The sequence below is a fragment of the Bacillus rossius genome, chromosome 1 (genome assembly GCF_032445375.1).
Source record: "Bacillus rossius redtenbacheri isolate Brsri chromosome 1, Brsri_v3, whole genome shotgun sequence".
NCBI lineage: Eukaryota > Metazoa > Arthropoda > Insecta > Phasmatodea > Bacillidae > Bacillus > Bacillus rossius.
This window is the reverse complement of record NC_086330.1, coordinates 136325394-136344409: the sequence shown is the minus strand read 5'-3', so window position 1 is coordinate 136344409 and position 19016 is coordinate 136325394. Positions and strand designations below refer to the sequence as shown.

At 37.8% G+C, this 19016-nt stretch overlaps 1 protein-coding gene across 12 annotated transcripts in view; it reads left to right on the top strand.

Annotated features, from left to right (window-relative positions):
• The window catches only part of LOC134546194 (sodium/hydrogen exchanger 10-like), a 405401-nt gene that overhangs the window by 63227 nt on the left and 323158 nt on the right, over nt 1-19016 (top strand). For all 12 annotated transcript variants that reach the window (XR_010079098.1, XM_063388786.1, XM_063388787.1 and 9 more), the window contains 4 exons: nt 854-1011; nt 6070-6172; nt 6278-6427; nt 15877-16106. Coding sequence is in view for 11 of the 12 variants with exons in the window: in XM_063388786.1 (XP_063244856.1) it covers nt 854-1011; nt 6070-6172; nt 6278-6427; nt 15877-16106 (641 nt within the window). In the remaining variant the exon portion in view is untranslated. The remainder of the gene's footprint in view (nt 1-853; nt 1012-6069; nt 6173-6277; nt 6428-15876; nt 16107-19016) is intronic.

The following is a 19016-nucleotide window of genomic DNA, read 5'->3' as shown; positions in this document are numbered from 1 at the left end:
ACAGCATCCGAGGCCACGTAACGCGGAACACAAACAATACGGCGCCACGGAATAACAAGTAAAACCCCCCCGGGGACCTCTGTAGAGTGTTGTATTGTGTACGACCCTCTGAATAAAAGGTACGACACCGCCACCTCAACTCCACGTCTCTTATTTAAAATCATCTCACGCAACACCGCCGCCGGCCCTAGTGGGCCACGCAGGGGCACATACATCCACGACCCCAAATTCATGACTAGAAACGAGCTAGTCTGGCGCCCACCCGGACAACACAGATCAAGAACTGCCTTTTCCCACTAGGAGCCACACCGGGACTCGAGCCCGAGACCCCGGACGACGGCACAATATTGGAAATAAATAAAATACTGAAAAAGACTAACCTAGCAAACAATTGTGAAAAACAGTAAAATATAGTTAAAAGGCTTTTATAAATAAAAATAATAAAGTATTCAAAACTATTACAAAAATATTCAAAATAATAAAATACAAATTTAAAACTAGGTCACCATGACTTTGAGTATACATGAACTGATATGCTGCATTACTGAAAAGCATCATGTCCTAAGAATACTCTGCAAATTTGGGATGGGCAGGGTCTGCAATGCCACAAAGTTTTAACATATCAGGATTAGCCCTGCCAGGCAACCTAAAAATTATATCAAATTCCCTACAAAGTAGCAAATTTGATTATGAGAATGGTGTCTGCTATTATATAGAGTAAACACACAGAAAAGGGCAAGAGCGATGTTATGTTTACCAATTATCTTCCACAATTTCTCAAATATATTTAACACCATTTTTTACATACTGCTTAAACTTGTATTAATTATAAGTATTCATTGTTTTCTTGCAGTTTACAATCGATATTACTATCATGATGATGCTGAAATTCATCATAAATGGCTTTTTGGCACCACATTTCCTCAGGGAGCTTGGCTTATTGGACATTTCCCAAACTAAGAAGGCAAACATGAGTAATGTTATCCGGCTGCTTGGGGATGCCCAGAGAAGGTTAGTGAACCCATATGTAGCCAACTTTAAGCATAAACAAAATTATCAACAGTCCTTGTTGTTGAAAACATTGCATGTAAGTCAGCCAGATTGTAATTTTCTTTTATGTATATTGTTATTTACATAACACTGCATCTTAACTGTTTCTTATTTGCTGTTAAGATTATATGAATGACCTTATTGCATTCATATTATGTGTATGTATATAAATGCTACGTGTCATAATGGCCAGTTTACACTGTTTGGCTGGCACTTTCATATTACCACTATAAACATACCTGAGATTAAATGTCTCTTACAAGTGTAAGTATCACGACATATATTGCACTACTCTCATGTCTCAAATATAAATTTTTGACCGTGAGACCTAGTGTCCGAAAGAAAAATTTAACTTCTGTAATATGTGTTGAGACCTTTTTAGTCTCAAGTGTAAAAGCTTCTTGATATTGAATGTCTTACATTTTGTAAATATTGAGTCATATTTACAAGATGTTTTGCATCATTGTTGTTATAATTTATTTATTTTATTCTATGAATATCTGCAATTTTTATAGTGGTGATACCAAGTAAGCAACCCATCATAATATTGTAATGTTCCCGATATTTACGGCTTTGTTTTAAATATAATTGTTTTCTTTTTTGTATATTTTGCTATTCAAATAGTCTTTTCAGTCATTACAATACTAAATGCTTTGTCATTACTACGGTAATTTTTGACATCTATAAGACTTCCAATCAGTGATAGTACCTTATAACTATTTTTCTTAGCATTTATTCTCCTTGGTTGAATAGCCATTTAACGTAGTTTTTACAATAATTAAGATTTCTCATTCTGGTATTGCATCATTGAAGATGACTTCTGAGTGTTAGGTGGTCCCGAGTCGTTTGGGATCCAGCACAGGTGTCAAGAAAACTCATATACCGTTATATTAGTTGTTCAGATAGAAACATAGAGCAGTCAGGATTTCTGCCTTTTCTTAGTGCAGAACTAGGGAGGAACTACGATAAGTTGTGTGAACTTCAGCATCGGTTGACATATCTACGGATAGTTTTCAAGACCTGGAGGGGAATCATGTCCTGTCCTGTCATCTTGCTGTGCTTACGATAACGTTATTGAGATTGTTGCCAATAATAATATTTTCAGCTTCCTGGAGAATTAGCAACAGACTTCATCGAGGAAGTTCCTGAGATTTGTCCATGTATAGTTTTTTTTCTTCTAGCATCGCCCTCCTGCCAATTGCTGAGACATCCTAGTGGTCCGGTCCTGTACATTCTCAATGCTTAAATGAACCCTGAGATACCTTGAGTGTTGAAGGGAATCTGTGTCAACTCTTTACCATCTATTTTAACAAACATCTTTGGTTATTTCATTGCAGTAATCAACCAACACAAATACGTACTTCCATATCTGTTATTACTAATTCACTATTATGAAGTCTGGGTTGCATAAAGAGCCAGTGCATTAAAGTATTAATAGATTAATTAATTATTATTTTCTGGAATTTGACTTGATTGCTAAATTAAATGAAATATTAACTTGTAATATTAAATTATCCATGCCTAACGATCAATATTAAATACTTCATTTGTACTTTTATTTTATTTTACTTCATACTGCAGTAAATGTGCGATACTTAGTGGATTTGTAATAGTGATAATTTATATCGCTTTGATCGTTTAATATGCTTAACAATTATAAAGCACCATGATTTACAAACCAAAGCTATGGATGAATATATAGTATGTTCTACCGTGTGCGATGCTTAACATTTCCTGACAGTTACTTTACACCAAATAGTACACGTAGTTAGATGACATTATTTGATAATAATCATATATCTAAATAGTTTATACAATAAAATAATTGTGAAAATGAAAACTGGTAAGTGATTATCAGCTAGTGTGTGTGTGTGTGTTCATAGCCAGTTCAACACAATGAACACACTTAATACTCTAGCAGCCATATTCAAAACTGTGGGGTCAGAAACGTAAATTAAAACTGAACTAAACACAACAACAACAACAACAACAACAACAACAACAACAACAACAACAACAACAACAATAATAATAATAATAATGATGCAACATTTAACAAAAAGGAAATTTTAGTAGATAAGATAATAATAAATTAATTTAAAATTTATTGAATATTACTCTATTACTAAATATTGTTACAAATAGCTCTGTTACACACAGACTCCAATGGAGTGAAATTTGACAGCTGTGTGGGAATTATGACAAGAAGGAAAATAAAACTTTATAGTGTAGCAACCAGGTATAGAGCGAATTGGTATTTGACTAAATTTGGCAACACACACGACTGAATGATTGTCAAAAAGATGACATTGATGGAAAACACACAAAACCTTTGCTCTGGCTGTCCAGCAATGTTGTAAGAGATGGGCGGTGGCAATCTGCAGATCTCTGGGACACCTGGACAGCATTCAGGATAGCGAGGCTATGTACAGTGAGGCTACGATTACAAATGGCAATTAGGAACCAGGAGCTCGAGGACTGCATCTCCTCCGGGTGGCTGAGTTACATGAGTTATGGGCAGAGCTCACCAAATACAGCAGACAGGAACAGCGAGGACAGGGTGACCTCTGCGTCTTCACCAAATTCTCTGGCAACACAAAGACATTTTACAAGCCAGACGTGGGAGGAAATATCTATCTGGCATCACACCATGCGTCTGCGAACATGTATTGCAGACATCCTGACCAGAATACTTTGTAGGTAGCTAAAATCACGGCTGTTGTGGAATCTTCTAGCCTCCTGTGTGGGGTCCTGAAGGAATAACCGGAACCACTCCACGCATGGGAGATGTCCTGCCTGATGCCTGATTCGAACACATGATTTTAAAATGCTATTTTTATTTGGCTAGCCCACCAAGGAGTAACGTTAATAAGAGAAATATTTAATGACACTATTGCTACATGGAAAGCTTTGTAAAAGTGAAATTTATTGATGAATGTGGGTTTAATGCAAAAATATAAAAAAGGAATACTCAGTCATAAAATGTATGGATGTGAAGACGATCCCATATGAATTAAATTGCAAACCATGATGATATGATGTTGTTAGTGACAGGTTTCTCATGCTCTGCCTTTAACATTCTTGAAAACTAAGTTTACAATCTTGCATGATTTAAAGTTAAAGGTACATTTTCTCAAAATTGTCATGAATGGCATGCTCAATGTATATTTGACAGCCCCTTAACCTCAACTTAACTTCCCCTTAACCTCAACTTGACTTCAGGACACATGATGTTCCACATTGCCAGAATTTTTCTGGAGACATGAAACATCCTGTACTTCCATTTGGCAATAATTTCACTCATTATTTATGGATTTTTAGGGAACCACCATAAATCTTCCTTGTAACTCCCTGTACTACTCATTTTTTCAACCGAGAACTACTGCTGAAAATTTACACCAAAAAACATACAAAGTGACCCTCCTAACCAGTTATACAAATTTACTAAAATTATAGCTTTTTTTTTATCTACTACATTCACTATGTCTGCCCCACGTTGTCCCACGACGTGAAGATCTTAAAACCTGCATTGTCCAGCACTGTTTCCTTCCTGCTGAGTCCCACATGGTTCTTATACTGAGCTCTGGATACTGGATCTCGCCAACACCACTTCTCGATGCATAGAACTCTCTTAGACACAATATTGAAAACTGCGTTGGGTCACTCAGCAACACAGCATCGCCTAACCATCTTGTACTAATTTCATGATTTTCCAAAACTTTTTTCACTAGACTATTTACTTATGCTGAGTAAAAATCTAGCCCTGTGGCGGGGTGCCAAATGTTACATTCCAGACCTTCAGCTAGCTCAAATTGGTCTGGATTGCACTTGAATTATTTATTGGGTTAGAAAAACTGTTCTAATTTCATAAAGAAAAAATGTTTCTCTAAATTAGTCATGAAGAAATTAAATCTCTCGTAAATCATTACTGATTTTTACTGCTTTTTATTGTTTCTGACAGAAAATTCACACTAGCACAATGTCATCCTTTTTTAAAACACAACACAGTTCTAGATTATATAAAAGACATTGCAAAAAGGGTTCGTTGCTTCATGAAAACAATTCAAACTGCAAATGGTACCGAAATGTCTGATGAAAAGGTTATTTATATCTGCTATTAAATCCATTGGTTGCACACAAACTCACAGTACAAGCCAAGGATTTCCATACTTGGAGTGACGATGAAATAACTCACGTTTGCCTTGTTATGGTTTAACAAAGATGATTTCAGTCAAAGAATTCTAAATAACATGTCCAAAAATGTTAATAAATCAGCGGCGCCTGGACTGCAGCTGCGAAATTGGCTTCTCAACTACATAATTATGTTATTTTTCGAGCCACCGCCCAACCGCAACCTTTCGGTATCACAACCACACGACTGACGGCTGACCTGGCTACCTGGCCGCCCTTCTTTCTGAGGAAAGAGCAAGGATGCATGGCAACAGCATTTCAACCACATCACTAGTCTTTCCCTAGCTTACCGAACTCTTTCTCGAACTCTTACTTGACTGGCAAAATTATTGCATCAGACTGCCCTTAGACAAAAACAAAACAATTGTAAATTAATACAAAAGAAAATATGTAACATACATGCAAATTTAAATAAGAAAAAATAACTAAAAATAACTTTTAAGTTCTTTTTCACAATGCAATAAAAAAACCATCAGAATTATTAAAAGCATTAAATAAATGTAAATTATTTTCATAAAACATGTTGCAAATGCACAAATACTTCTCAAAAGAACAAATAGCTGTTGTTTACATAATTATAGAAAACCTAACAGAGTTTTATTTCTGATTATAAAAATTTTATCTTTAGTAAACTCATTTACAAAGTGGGAAGGGTAGTAACCTGGGATGATACATTAGTAATAGAAAATTAGATATGCTACAAATAACTCATGGTATTTTCTTTCTCTTATTAATTTTTTTATGTTAAAATCTCTTCCTATTTATTAATTTAAAAGGCTTGAAAAACTGACAGTATGAATGTATTAATAATTTTTCCTCGTTTTGCAGATTACTGAGTGCGCTACTGTACGAGAAGTTCCTAGCAGGGGCCAAGTGGAAGACCGTGGAACAAGCAACAAGAATAAAGAATCCATACACCCTGGGTAGAAAGGTATAATAATGTTGTGCCCCTTAGACCTTGAACATGCAAACAGCTTCCAACCATACAATGCCTGTACTGGCCCTTACTGTCAATGTGGATGTGATATTTTTGCAGGATGGTGTGGTTGATGAATTTGCCCAAGGAGTGAAGGATGCTACAACCTGTCCTCGCTGTTTGGAGCAGTCCCTTCCTGACGTGCCTAGTGAGGAGGAAGTGGAGGAAATGATCAAGGAGGCTGAGATCAGGCTGTTGAAAACTAAAATGGTAATAAAGATAGCAAGTGTTCACATCTCAACTCCACCAAAAACACCTGATACAGCAAAATAAATAAATAAATAAATAAATAAATCATTATACAATCTGCTGTACTGGGTTATTGCATTTCCATGCCATTATTGTTTTAAGGGCATTTGTTATGGATATTTCACTAAATAAACAATTCACATTATATTTGCTGCAACTTTTAGTGCCAGATGATACATGTTATCTGCTATTTGTAGAATATTGGACATGTATCAATACCAAAAATTTTTTAGTTTTAATAATTGCATCATAGTAACTATTCTTTCACAGCATTTTATATATATATATATATATATATATATATATATATATATAAAATGCTGTGTATATATATATATATATATATATACACACACACACACACAAACACAAACAGGACCGCTCCACCTGCCAGGTTTGGAGCTGGCTGGCAGCCCCGCCACTGATGTAAGGCATGCCACGCATGCCTGGCTGAATTACAAGGGTCCTCGCTACCCAACCTTTCCCCCCTTCCGCATCCCTCGCACTGCCCCGTTTCAGGCCATTGTCAACGACCCTTTCAGTGGCCTGGGAATTCTGCTGTTTTCCCGAGGCTGCCGTGCGAAGTGGCATGAGTAATCACCGCCTTTCTGGACTTTTTGGTCATCGGGTCGGCCTGGGATGAGGCAACTTGTTGCAGCCGCTCTTTTCGATTCGAGAAGGGCGCCACAGGTATTTAAGCAGTGAAGCCGGCCTCCACGAGAGTTCCGGGAGTTCCGCGAGTGAAGCAAAGTGTGAGATCGACAAAGAGGGTGAGAGACCCTTTCGAGAGTGGCGTGACGCGGAGCGACGGGATTAAGAGAGTGCGACTGAGTGGCGCAAGACTGTGTGTGTGGACAGGTGTGAGGTAAGGGGTGAATCACTGTTGAGCATAGCTCCAGTGAGGAATGCAAACTGGGGAACTTGACAGACATTGAGTGACTGGCGAATAAACATTTTAAGTGCCAGTGATTGGTGATTGGACATTTCTAAGTGCAATTATTTATTAGTAATATAAATATTAATAATTAATAAAACTATAATAAAACTTCATTGGGCTATCCCTTACGAACCCAGTTCTCTCACATATTATACTTCAAACATTTTTGTGTCATAAGTGGGATAGCTCTAATTAAATAATTTACGAATAATTAATAGAGAATTAAGGGAAAAAAATTAGAATTTAGTTTTTTGGTATTAAAATTAGTGTTAGGAACTGTAGGTGGTTTGAATGTAGTTGTAGTAAAGTTAGTGTTAGTTTTCAGTAGAAGTTTAGGTTAGTTCGTAGGACAAATAGCACTGTAGATTGCAGGACAGTAGTGATAGTGACAGGCTGGGAGTAAATGTGGACATGAAAGATGGTGGCAGACGAATTGAAAAACATAATGGCTTTCTTGGCCAAGATGAATAATAAAATGGAGAGTAACCAAGAAGAGATGAAGAATAAAATTAATAATAGCCAAGGAGAGATGAAAAATAAAATTGATAATAGCCAAGAAGAGATCAAGAATGAAATGTAGTTCTGCCAAGAAGAGATGAAGAATGAAATGAAGAAATGCTAAGAGGAAATGAATGCTATAAAGACAGAGATAGAGGACATCAAGAAAAACCAAGAAGAAATGAAGTAGAAGATTGACGAAACCAGCATCCACTTGAAAGGCAAAGTGCAGAGTTTGAAGCAGCACCTTGCACAACAAGAAAAGCAACTCCTACGACAGGAACAACAGTTAATTCAAATTGAACAGGCAACAGAACCGTGTGTAGAATCTGTGACCAAGGAGTGCTGTCAGATGATTAAGGAAGCTACAACTGCTGCAAACCGGAAGAGTAACTCCGAGAATGTTAAGGTTGAGGGTACTTCCAGCGGCCACACAAAATTCAAGCCACCCACCTTCGATGGTCAGTCTTCGTGAACAGTTTACAGAAGACAGTTCGAGGTAGCGGCAGAAGTAAATGATTGGGGCGAGGAAGAAAGGCCTAAGGTTCTTGTCTTGGTCCTGAGAGGATCTCCACTAGAGCTGCTGTATACCATACCAGTCCCAAACCAGAAAGATTATGGAAAACGAGTAATAGCATACTACAGCAAAGTTTTGTAAGCCTGAACGCAACTATTGCGTCACAAGATGAGAACTCTTGGCTGTAGTCAAGTCTCTGGAACATTTCCAGAAATATTTATATGGGAAATAATCATTTTACGCACTGACCATACTGCACTTAAGTGGCTACTACAGTTCAAGAATCAAGAGGGAAAACTTGCTAGGTGGATTGAACAGATACAGCAATATGATTGTCGAATAGAACACAGGAGACGCCGAATTCACAGCAATGCCGATGCTCTCTTTCAAAGACCTTGCAAGGTAGATCGTAACCATTGCAATAAGGCAGAGAAAAATGAGGGAATTGGAAGAATTTCTGCGAATAATGATAACTAACAGGGAAGATAAATGGGATAATGCCAACTTGAAAGCAGCGCAGAGGCAAGATTCTGACCTGGTACCCATTATAAGCTGGCTAGAGAATGGTACTGGACTTCCAATATGGTATGAGATCTCCATTGACCAAAGGGCTATGAAAGCGTATTGGGCACAGTGGGATTCTTTGAGGGTGGTGAATGGGCTGCTAATGAAGGCATGGAAGAGTCCAAATGGAAAAGTAATTACCATACTCCTTCCAAAGAGTCTAGTGGCAGAGGTGTTGAAAGAAATCCATGATGATATCTCTTGTGGTCATCTAGATGTGAACAAAACTCTAATCAAGATCTGTCAATGCTAATTTTGGTTGAGGTTTCACCAGGATGTGGAGGCTTGGTGTGGACAATGTGGAGCATGCTCTGCTAAATGAGAGCTACAACAACGGAGTCATGGGAAAAAGAGGGCCTACAATGTAGGGGCCCCCTGTAAGAGGATAAACATTGACATCGCTGGGCCATTTTCCAAGACTAAAGATGGTAACCGGTATATTCTAGTAGCAATAGACTACATACTTCAGTAAGGCTCCAAAGGCTTACGCACTTCCTAACTAAGAAGCCACTTCCATTGTGGATGCAATAGTCAACAATTTCATCTGCAGATTTAGGGTAACAATGGATCTCCACTCAGACCAAGGCCGCAATTTTGAGCTGACAATATTTCAGGAGGTGAGTTGGTTGTTGGGATGAAATAAAACCATGACCACAGCCCTACATCCCCAGTCCGATGGCAAGGTAGAGAGGTTTAAAAGAACTTTTGAGGAACACCTTGCCAAGGTTGTAGCCGAGCATCAACAGGATTGGGATCAACACATCCAGTTATTCCTAATGGCATATAGGTCTGTCATCTATGACTCCATTGGGCAGACCAATGGAAGTATTGTGTTTATACAGGAGTTGAGGCTGTCCTGTGATGTCAAGTTTGGTCATCCTCATAGAGAGCCGACCAGCACCACTGATTATGTGAATCATCTAGAGGAGCGAATGGCACTTATACATGAAGAAGCACACAAAAATCTTTGATTAGTGATGAATCGTATGAAGACGAGGTTGGACCTGAAGGCTAACTCAACTGGATTTCAGGAGGGCGATTTGGTGTGGCTGTACAATCCACAATGGAAGAAGGGAAGGTGCCCTAAGCTTCAAGCAGCGTGGGAAGGCCCGTATGAAGTCTTGAAGTGGCTAAATGTTGTGGTTTACCGCATACATAGAGGAAAGAGGGGACGGATGAAAGTGGTACATTTGGACCGGTTAAAGGAATATGCTGGAAGGGATGCATTACCTGTTTGGAACCAACAGGTTTAAGGAGGGGGCAGTGTTACGAATGCAGACAGAACAGTGTCGCGCGCCAGGTTCAGAGCTGGCTGGCAGCCTTGCATAGCCACTGACGTCATGCACCATCCACTGACTAAGGCATGCTATGCGTGCCTGGCGGGATTACAAGAGTCCTCATTACCCTCTGCCCCCTTCTGCACCCCAAGCACCGCCCTGTCTCAGGCCATTGTTAATGACCCTTTTAGCGGCCTGGGAATTCTGTGATTTCCCGAGGCAGCTGCGTAGAGTGGCATGAATAAAAACTGCCTTTCTGGACTTTTTGGGCGTCAGGTCTGTCTGGGATGACGCGACTTGTCACAGCGGCTCTCGTCGGTTCGAGAAGGCACCACAGATATTTAAGCAGTGACACTGGCCTCCGCTGGTGTTCAGAGATTTCGGAGAGTTTCACGAGTGAAGGAAAGTGCGAGATCAGAGAATAGGGTGAGAGACCCTTTAGAGAGTGGTGCAATGCGGAGTGAGAGAGTGCGACTGAGTGGCGAGAGACTGTGTGTGTAGACAGGCGAACCACCGTTTATCCTAGCTCCAATGAGGAGTGCGAACTGTGGAACTTGACAATTATTGAGTAACTTGCGAATAAACATTTTTAAGTGCCAGTGATGATTGTTGATCGCAAATTTTAAGTACAATTATTTATTAGTAATGTAAATATTAATAATTAATAAAACTGTAATAAAACTTAATTATGCTATTTCTTACGAATCCAGTTCCCCACATTATACTCGTAACAATTTATAACAGGAATATGGTATTTGTGTATGATGTTGATAAACACCAAAATGTTTTGACAGATTGCCATCAAGTGGGCATATTGAAGTGTTTTTTCATGGAGAAGGTTTTCATTCTATCTATTTTTTTATAACTCGTCGCTAGATGGCGCTGCAGTGCATCACCATTGGTAAACTGAAAATAATAGGTCATAGACATACAAACAGCAATTATATGTCATTTCTCTATGTCTACGACACTGTCATATAGCGCTATTCATTTTGCTTTTACTCACAGACTATATATCTTCCTGTGTTCAGCCCAGGCAATGCCGGGTACTACAGCTAGTAATGTATAAAGTTTTAACTTCTATGGACAGATTTTTCTGCTGATTCTGTTGTTTTTTAAAAATAAATTGCCATTTGTCTAAGGAAACCAGTTATTTTAAAAACAGAATTATAGTAGCTCGCGTTTATCTGATGTCCGTCTATCACACTTTTGTCCTTCAGCTCCATGAAGCTAGCCAAGCAATTTACAATAGGACTTCTTCCGTCTTTCAAAACATTTACTCATATAAATGCAGCCATGTTTTCTCTCTCAAAGATCTATCTCTTGTTTGCTATATATGTCGAGATCCCTTATGTATTGTAGCCTTGCAGACCCCTGCCCTCCCCCAGCTGTGCAGAGTTCCATGAAGACAATACATCAGCTGATTATTGGGTTCAAGGTCATAATGACTTAGTTTTTCATACTTGTATTTTATCATTGTTAATACTCTTATAATTAATTTTAATACTTGGTTATTTTATTCATGTAAGCAGTTTAACTATGTTTTTTTACTGGTTCTCATTTTGTTTGCTATATTATTAATTGTGTAAATGCATTTTTTCAGTATTTTATTAATTTTAAAGATATTTTTATGCCAATATTCTACGTTTGGAGTTTATTTGAAAGCTTTAAGCATGCTTTGTATTATGTTAGTAAAAGGAAGGACGAGAGAGAGTTGCTCGCTACTTCTGCGCCAATATTTTAGACTGTTCTGTACTAAGACATTCTGGTGTGTTCTGTAGGTAATCCTCGTGATTAGAACATCAGCATAGTTTCACTCCCACGGGAGACGGGAAAATTATCATATTGTTTCTTCAACCAATTAGAAAAGATTTCGTAATTTTTCATGTATTTTTTTGCAGAGAAGCCTCTTTGCGAGGGTTAAAAAATTTATATACCGTTGTGTCCTTGAGAGTCTTGTGTTGTGATTGGTCGGTGAGGTCACGTACTTGTCTCTTCTCGGCGTGGTGGACGCAGCTGCATAGTCTCATTTCCTTTAGTCGTAGTTCAAGCACTGTGCCAAAAGAATGTGCAGGGGCGGTGGCTCACAAATAACCTGTTGATGACAGCCTAGGGCAGATAATTTCATGTCTGGGTGTTGGGGCTGTGCCAAAATTAAGTTGTTACCCTTTTTTTAATAGTTTTTTGATTTAAATAGAATTTGTAGTGCCCCAGACATGCGGCGCAGGCCTAAGTGGTCCATTGATCCACCGTAACATTAGTTCCAGTTTTCTTCGTTCCTAGACGAGATCGCTAGGGACACAATTTTCTTACGGCACAGGACTATGAGTAATGATTGTAGAAAGGGAGTGAGTGAATGTTTTCGTTTGGAACTATGTTGTAAAGGATATGTAAGTTAACATTTTTTAATCATGAGAAGAATAAAAGTCCAAATTTATTTAAACTGTTTTATTTATGGATCAACATTAATAGTGTTTGATACATTTTACAGACATACACAAACCTTTCCTCCTGAATACCTTCAACTTCTGATGAATTTGTTTTCAAATATTTATGTATGTGCAATTCAAGCCATACTTATCTGGTGAGGTCTGAATTGACACAGTATTGTGTTAACAAATCCCTAAAATTTTTTTTAGAAACATTAACTATTTTGGATGTGAGTTTTAACAGTCACAATGTTAAAATTCAAAATAGTTTGCTGAACTAAACAAACTGCACAGGCTTGTATTCTGATAACAGTTGACTGGTGCAATCACCATACTATTTCATCCATCTGTCCATTGAAAGTATGATAGGTTTTGTATGCCTCCGTCAAAAGCCTTATCATTAAAAAGTCCTTAATTGGTCTATCATTGAACGGCCCCTTAAAGACCTTACATTTCCTTAAAAACTCTGCCGGTGCCCTTGCTTGGCTAGTTTTGCCTCACAAAAGACACAACAGAGAAGCCCCGAGATCTAGGCTCAATGGCACTCAGTCGTACATGTGTAGAGATAAGTATCAGAACAAAAAAAAGTGCCGACTGACTCATCACTTGGCTCATACAACAGAGTACAATCTCAACAAGTTATTTTTAAAACAACCTGTTACAACATTGTGGCAATTACACTTAACTTCAGTAACACAAAATGTGGAAAGACTTTATTTTACAATTTTGTTAACAATTAAATTTTAACAATAAAGTGTCCTTTCTTTAGGTTAAATCAATTAGAATTTGAATATGAGAGATAGATGTATGAAGGTCCCAAAAAGGGGGACCTTGTGCATGCCAGGAAAAAAATATATTGCAGAGATTTTCCGGAAATTGCTGGCAGCATCCTTAGGCCACAAGAGGAGGAGGAGAAGGACTCACTTCCGTTCCAAAAGTTATGGGAAATTAGGCAACCATGGGCCTGGATCTCTCACGCCACACAAGGATCCTAGAAGAAATGGCAAAAAAATATAAAAATATAAGACATCGGTCAAAAATAAATACGTAAAACTATTCCTGAAGGAATCAAGCAAAAAACTCACCCGAAAGATGGTATGGAGCCAAAAAATAGCCACATAATAAGGTGGATTTGAAATAAACTAAACTACAATGTTTACATGATGGATAACCACAGGAAAAGGGCAACACCAAGGTCACCTTCAAAGAAGTAAAAAGATCATAGATATAGACGTAATATATTGAAACTGGTAGTCAAAATTTTCACAAACACAGGGTTTGACCCTAAATCATAATTAAGTACTACAGAGAATATGACTTAAATAGATTACGTTATTTAAAATTACCGTGTTTTATCGCATAATCGTCACACGCGCATAATCATCGCACCGTTATTTTAGGACATAAAAATTTGGAGAAAAAAAATTTCTCGCGTAAACATCGCATGATGTTATTAGATTCCGAGCGCTTTGTGTAGGTAGTTTTTCTATATAAAACAATGTATTTTAAAGTTGAAATCTAATATTCATTCCAATGTTACCGCTTACATATTTAATTAACAGAAATACCAAATTGTCTGAAGTGTAAATTTTCTTTTAAAGATGTTTTCAAACGTTATAACTTTTATCTTTTCGTCTTTGTCGCCACTGTGTACCGCTTATAAAAATGTAGCCAGCACTAGTTGGCATCATTCATGTTTGGTTATGTTGATTCCCGTATAGAGCGCACGCACGTAGTAGAATATCGATACAGATAGCTAATTGAGTGCATGTAATGCACGCACTCTGTCCGGTGCCGAGTTAACTACATTTTATAGCCCACTCTTTCTCGTGGTGTACTACGATAGTTATGCGCTCCGACTCACATTCGCGTCACGGTTTTGGTTTTTCTATTTAAAGTTGAACAAATGTTTTTGTTGCATGACTTATTAATTTAAATTGTTTGACGTGCTTTTGTATACTTTAATTTTTAAATGAATACCTATAGTTTCCTTGAATAGGTTTTGTTTTTATGAATAACATTACCTAGCAAAAAAAGCTTTTTTCACATAATCGTCGCACCCTTACTTTTCAAACTTGATTTTAATATAAAATGTGCGACAATTATGCAATCAAACACGGTAAACTTCAAAATGTTTACTGCCCATTTGTTTTTCTGTAAATCTTGAGGCACTTCACAATAATGATTTTCATTTCAGAGTAGTAACAAAATTAACAGATTTGCATTAATTGGTAGTTGCATGCCTATTTAAACAACCTTAAGACTAAGGCACCTTACCTTAAATACAAATATATGCATGTAAAGAAATTAATAAAAAAAAAATTAGAGCCTACATGATGTCTAGTTTGCCAACAAAAGAGAACAAAAAAAGTTAATCAAGTTGAGCATGTAGCACACAACAGCTGTGCAATGGCACCAAACTTCTTAATAAAGACTGTTAGCATGTAAATAATGGATAAATGCAGCTATTTTTACGTTCTTTTTTTTTCTGACATGGCAGTAAAAAATGTTTGTGCATTCGCAGGACAATATAATTATATTTTATGTATAAAAGATGTTTTCAAATCTTTTTCATATTTTATATCTCACCTTTAAATTAAAAAGGGATTTTATTACTGTATTACTTTGAACCTAAATCATATTAGTGATGAAATTATATTTTAGGGCTACAAATTTCATATAGACACTATGCTTGTCCCAGAAATAATTATGGACAACAGGGGTTTATCTGTAAGAATTGACCCAACCAACAAAATTATTTTTTGTGCTTTAACTTTTCAACATTGTTTTTTTCTTGTGTGATTTTGTGATATTTCAATTAGTTTTCTACCTCTCGATAATGGTGAAGGCAATGAAATAAAGGAGATCCTTAACAACTCCTTAATTTGTGATTGCATAAGAGGGTACGAACTACATATGAGTTTGCACAATTTTGCCAGATGGATGAACAGATGGAATTTTTAGTGCCATCTGATTTGCTGCAGGCCACATCATTGACGAATGGATGATGATTACAATCTATATTGTGATTACAATTGAAGTTACATTAAATTAACAAGTCATGTGTGTGATGTTTGTAAAGATGACTATTCAGAGTTCTTGTCATGTGCTTTCTGGTTAGTTTTTAATGTGAACGGATAGATAGATCTTGTAGTCATTTACTCATAACATAATTAATGTTATTTCAGGCCTCCTACAGGCGTCAGTTTGAGAATGGAATGCTGTCCAGTGAAGGAGCCAATATTCTTATTGCTGCTGTCAATGATGCACTGAACAAAGGAGAAATGAGTGTGGATGTAAACACACTAGCAGCCGGCTGGGAGTTAAGGGCTTTTGACAAGAACCTGAGCCATTTTCTAGCAAAATTGAGAAAGTTCATTGAATGTCACCAGTATAGTGCTGAAAACCTGGAACATGGGTTTGTAAAATATAATTTGTTAATCTTAACAATGTATGTTAAACATTTGTAGTTTTTTTAGAGAGTCAGTTTCTGTGAGGTTTGTTTGTTAGCGAAGAAGGCACAAACATGGAAGAGCATTATAATAGCGACGTTCCCTGGAACATCTAGTACCTTTTTGTGCGGAGTTATGATCTGGTTTGCCATCTTTTCATCGAACGGAGCGCAATGTTATAAAACTAATTTGTGAGGCAATGATTTATGAGTGTACAGTAGCAAAGCATAATGAGTTTCCTTACAAAGTTTTGGTTGTAGATGAAGTAGTTTGAAAAAAATTATTTTAGCCACGTTGAAAAGGTGCAAATAATTTCATACAACATTCATATTCAATTTCAATTTCATATTCAAGTTTCAATATCATATTCAAGTTCAATTTCCATCACAATTTACTTAAACTAGATATGTAGTGAAAGGTGTTAAGTCCTGTTTTCTGTGGTTTGGCACATTCTGTAGTCTAGTGCAAATCAAGCTGTACGTATTTAGATTTTTTTTTATTTTTAGGTGGATTCCTGCTGTTGACCTAGGCTTTCGGGTCACATTACTGTGCAGCTGTGTTTATGGTTCATTCAGAGTTTATCGCTACTGCGATTTTCATTTCAGCACAGTGTTACCTGTTTTATAGCAGGTTACAATTCCACATTTGGTCTTCCCGTTAAAACCAATTAATATTTTATAGTCTGGCAAAATTGCTAGCTAGCTGGCTGTGGTCTTGAATGTGCAAGATTAAACACCTTTCACTATACTGAGCAATGAAAAAAAAATTGTAATGCGAGAGTAGGAGGAGCATGGGTGTTCATAAGTGTACTGAATACTAAATCATCACAAGTGATATTTGGCCATGTCCATTTCACTTATTTGGCTAGCTCTACCCCTCCCCTCCACTATCCCCACCCTCCTCCAATCTCATTCACTACTCTCACCTCTATCCCAGCCTAGGAAGCTCCTGATTGGTTGTAGTTTGTGCCCTCTCGGGGTGGATCCAGTCTTGTGATTGGCTGGAGGCCCTGCCCTTTGGAATGTTAGTAGTTTTAATAGTTTTATAACTCACACTTTAGGAAGCTAGATTATATTTTAATATTATAGCACAAGCCTGCGTGTTTAAAGATAAGTTTCTAGTTTACACTATCTTGATCATGCAATTGATTTATTTCTAGTGAACTTATAATAATTTACACTTTTAAATTTCAGCAGATTAAAAACTAGCGATGGTTTGCTATCAAAATATGATTACTGAAATTTCAGTAAAATGGATAAATTATACAGGCAGATAAATTATGCAAGCATATATAATTAATTTGTAAAATAAGAATTTATATTTGTGTACGAATATGGTTCAAAATTAAGATGAATTTTTGTTTTAAATATTATAGTGGTGGAAGCTGGATTAGTCTGTATAAACTTCATTTTGCCTATCCGTTTGTAACCTTTATACAATATAGAGTGGTTTCTCGATAGCAAATGTTTATTTTACTTTCCAGTATTGTTCTACATTCCATAAGTCCACAACTGGCCATTTTGCTCATCCCTTGTCATTTGTCAGCTAGAGGTAATGTTTTGACGTCAGCCGGGGCTTCGCCCCACGAGCCTGATCATCCTCCGTTCCCTTTCCCAACACCTTCCCTACCCGGCATTTGTGTCGTAACGTACGTAGCCGTGTGCGATTCAAACTGCGTGCCACAAACTACAGCAAGAGGGCGCTTAGATGCAGTGCGCCGCACCCCTAAGTATGCTAATTAATATTGTAACCCTTTTTCTTTCATACTTTTGCCCCAGTGTTTTGTTGCAATTTAATCATGTGTTTCTTCAATTTAAATATTACGTTAATTATAAAACTATAGACGTTGCCCGGGCGGACCCGAATAGGCACGGACTTGGATGAGGGTAGGAATGTTTTATAATAATTCTCAATAACTACGTAAACATTAATGTACTTTAAATTGCCAGTAATTTTTATATATTTATTAATGTAATCTATGATTTACTTAACTTTCGCCGGGGCACGGAATCGCAGAATGTTGTAACGGTAATTGTGTTCGGCGCGAAGGGCGCCATGTTGCCACCTGCAAACCATGAGCTCATCCCAGTCTCCTTCTACAGCCGGCCGAGAGCGGACGTCTCTGTCGACACCCCGAGGACATCACCGTGGAGTCACTGAGTAATAATTCCATAGCTTAATTTATTCGAATCTCTTTCTTTTCATCCTCGGGGCCTCTCTTGGTCGGAGAGACTGTATAAATATTCAAAATTCACTCCTCAGAGTTTTTGTAACATCAGTGTAATACGTAACGACTTGGGGCGGCCACGTGCGTGGTCCGCCTCGTCACCTAAGCCGATTCGTGCCTCGGGCGTTTTTCTCAGTTGTATCAGTGAAGGAGCGTGTACTGATATAAATCGTGAGTAGAATAAACCAATTAACTGTGTTACGTGTTTTTTTGTGTTCGGGGGGGGGGGGGGGGGGGCCACGTGGGACCCCAACCTGGCCGGCGGCGTGTGGGACGCCCTGAGAACCCACTGCGTATTAGAAGCGTGCCCGCTGAGAGCGGGCTTAGGTAGGGTCGAGAGCAGCGCGTTTAATATCTAGAGGGCTAATATCTCGCCACACACGGGCCACGTAACGCCCTGGGTTAGGGTCTCCAGCCTGGTTCACGTGCCCACTCACGTGGTGGCGCCCACTAAATTTCACCGATAATTTTCACTACAACACCCTACGCCCTCAGTTTAATACAGGTTGCAATCCTGACATCATTCATTTTATCTATCTGTTTATTTATTAATGCAATTCTGTTTAACATTGAAGACCAGTTTTTATCATTTTCACAGTGTGTGTGGTAGTATTAGTGATACTCTTTGTAGATAAAAATGTACTTGTTG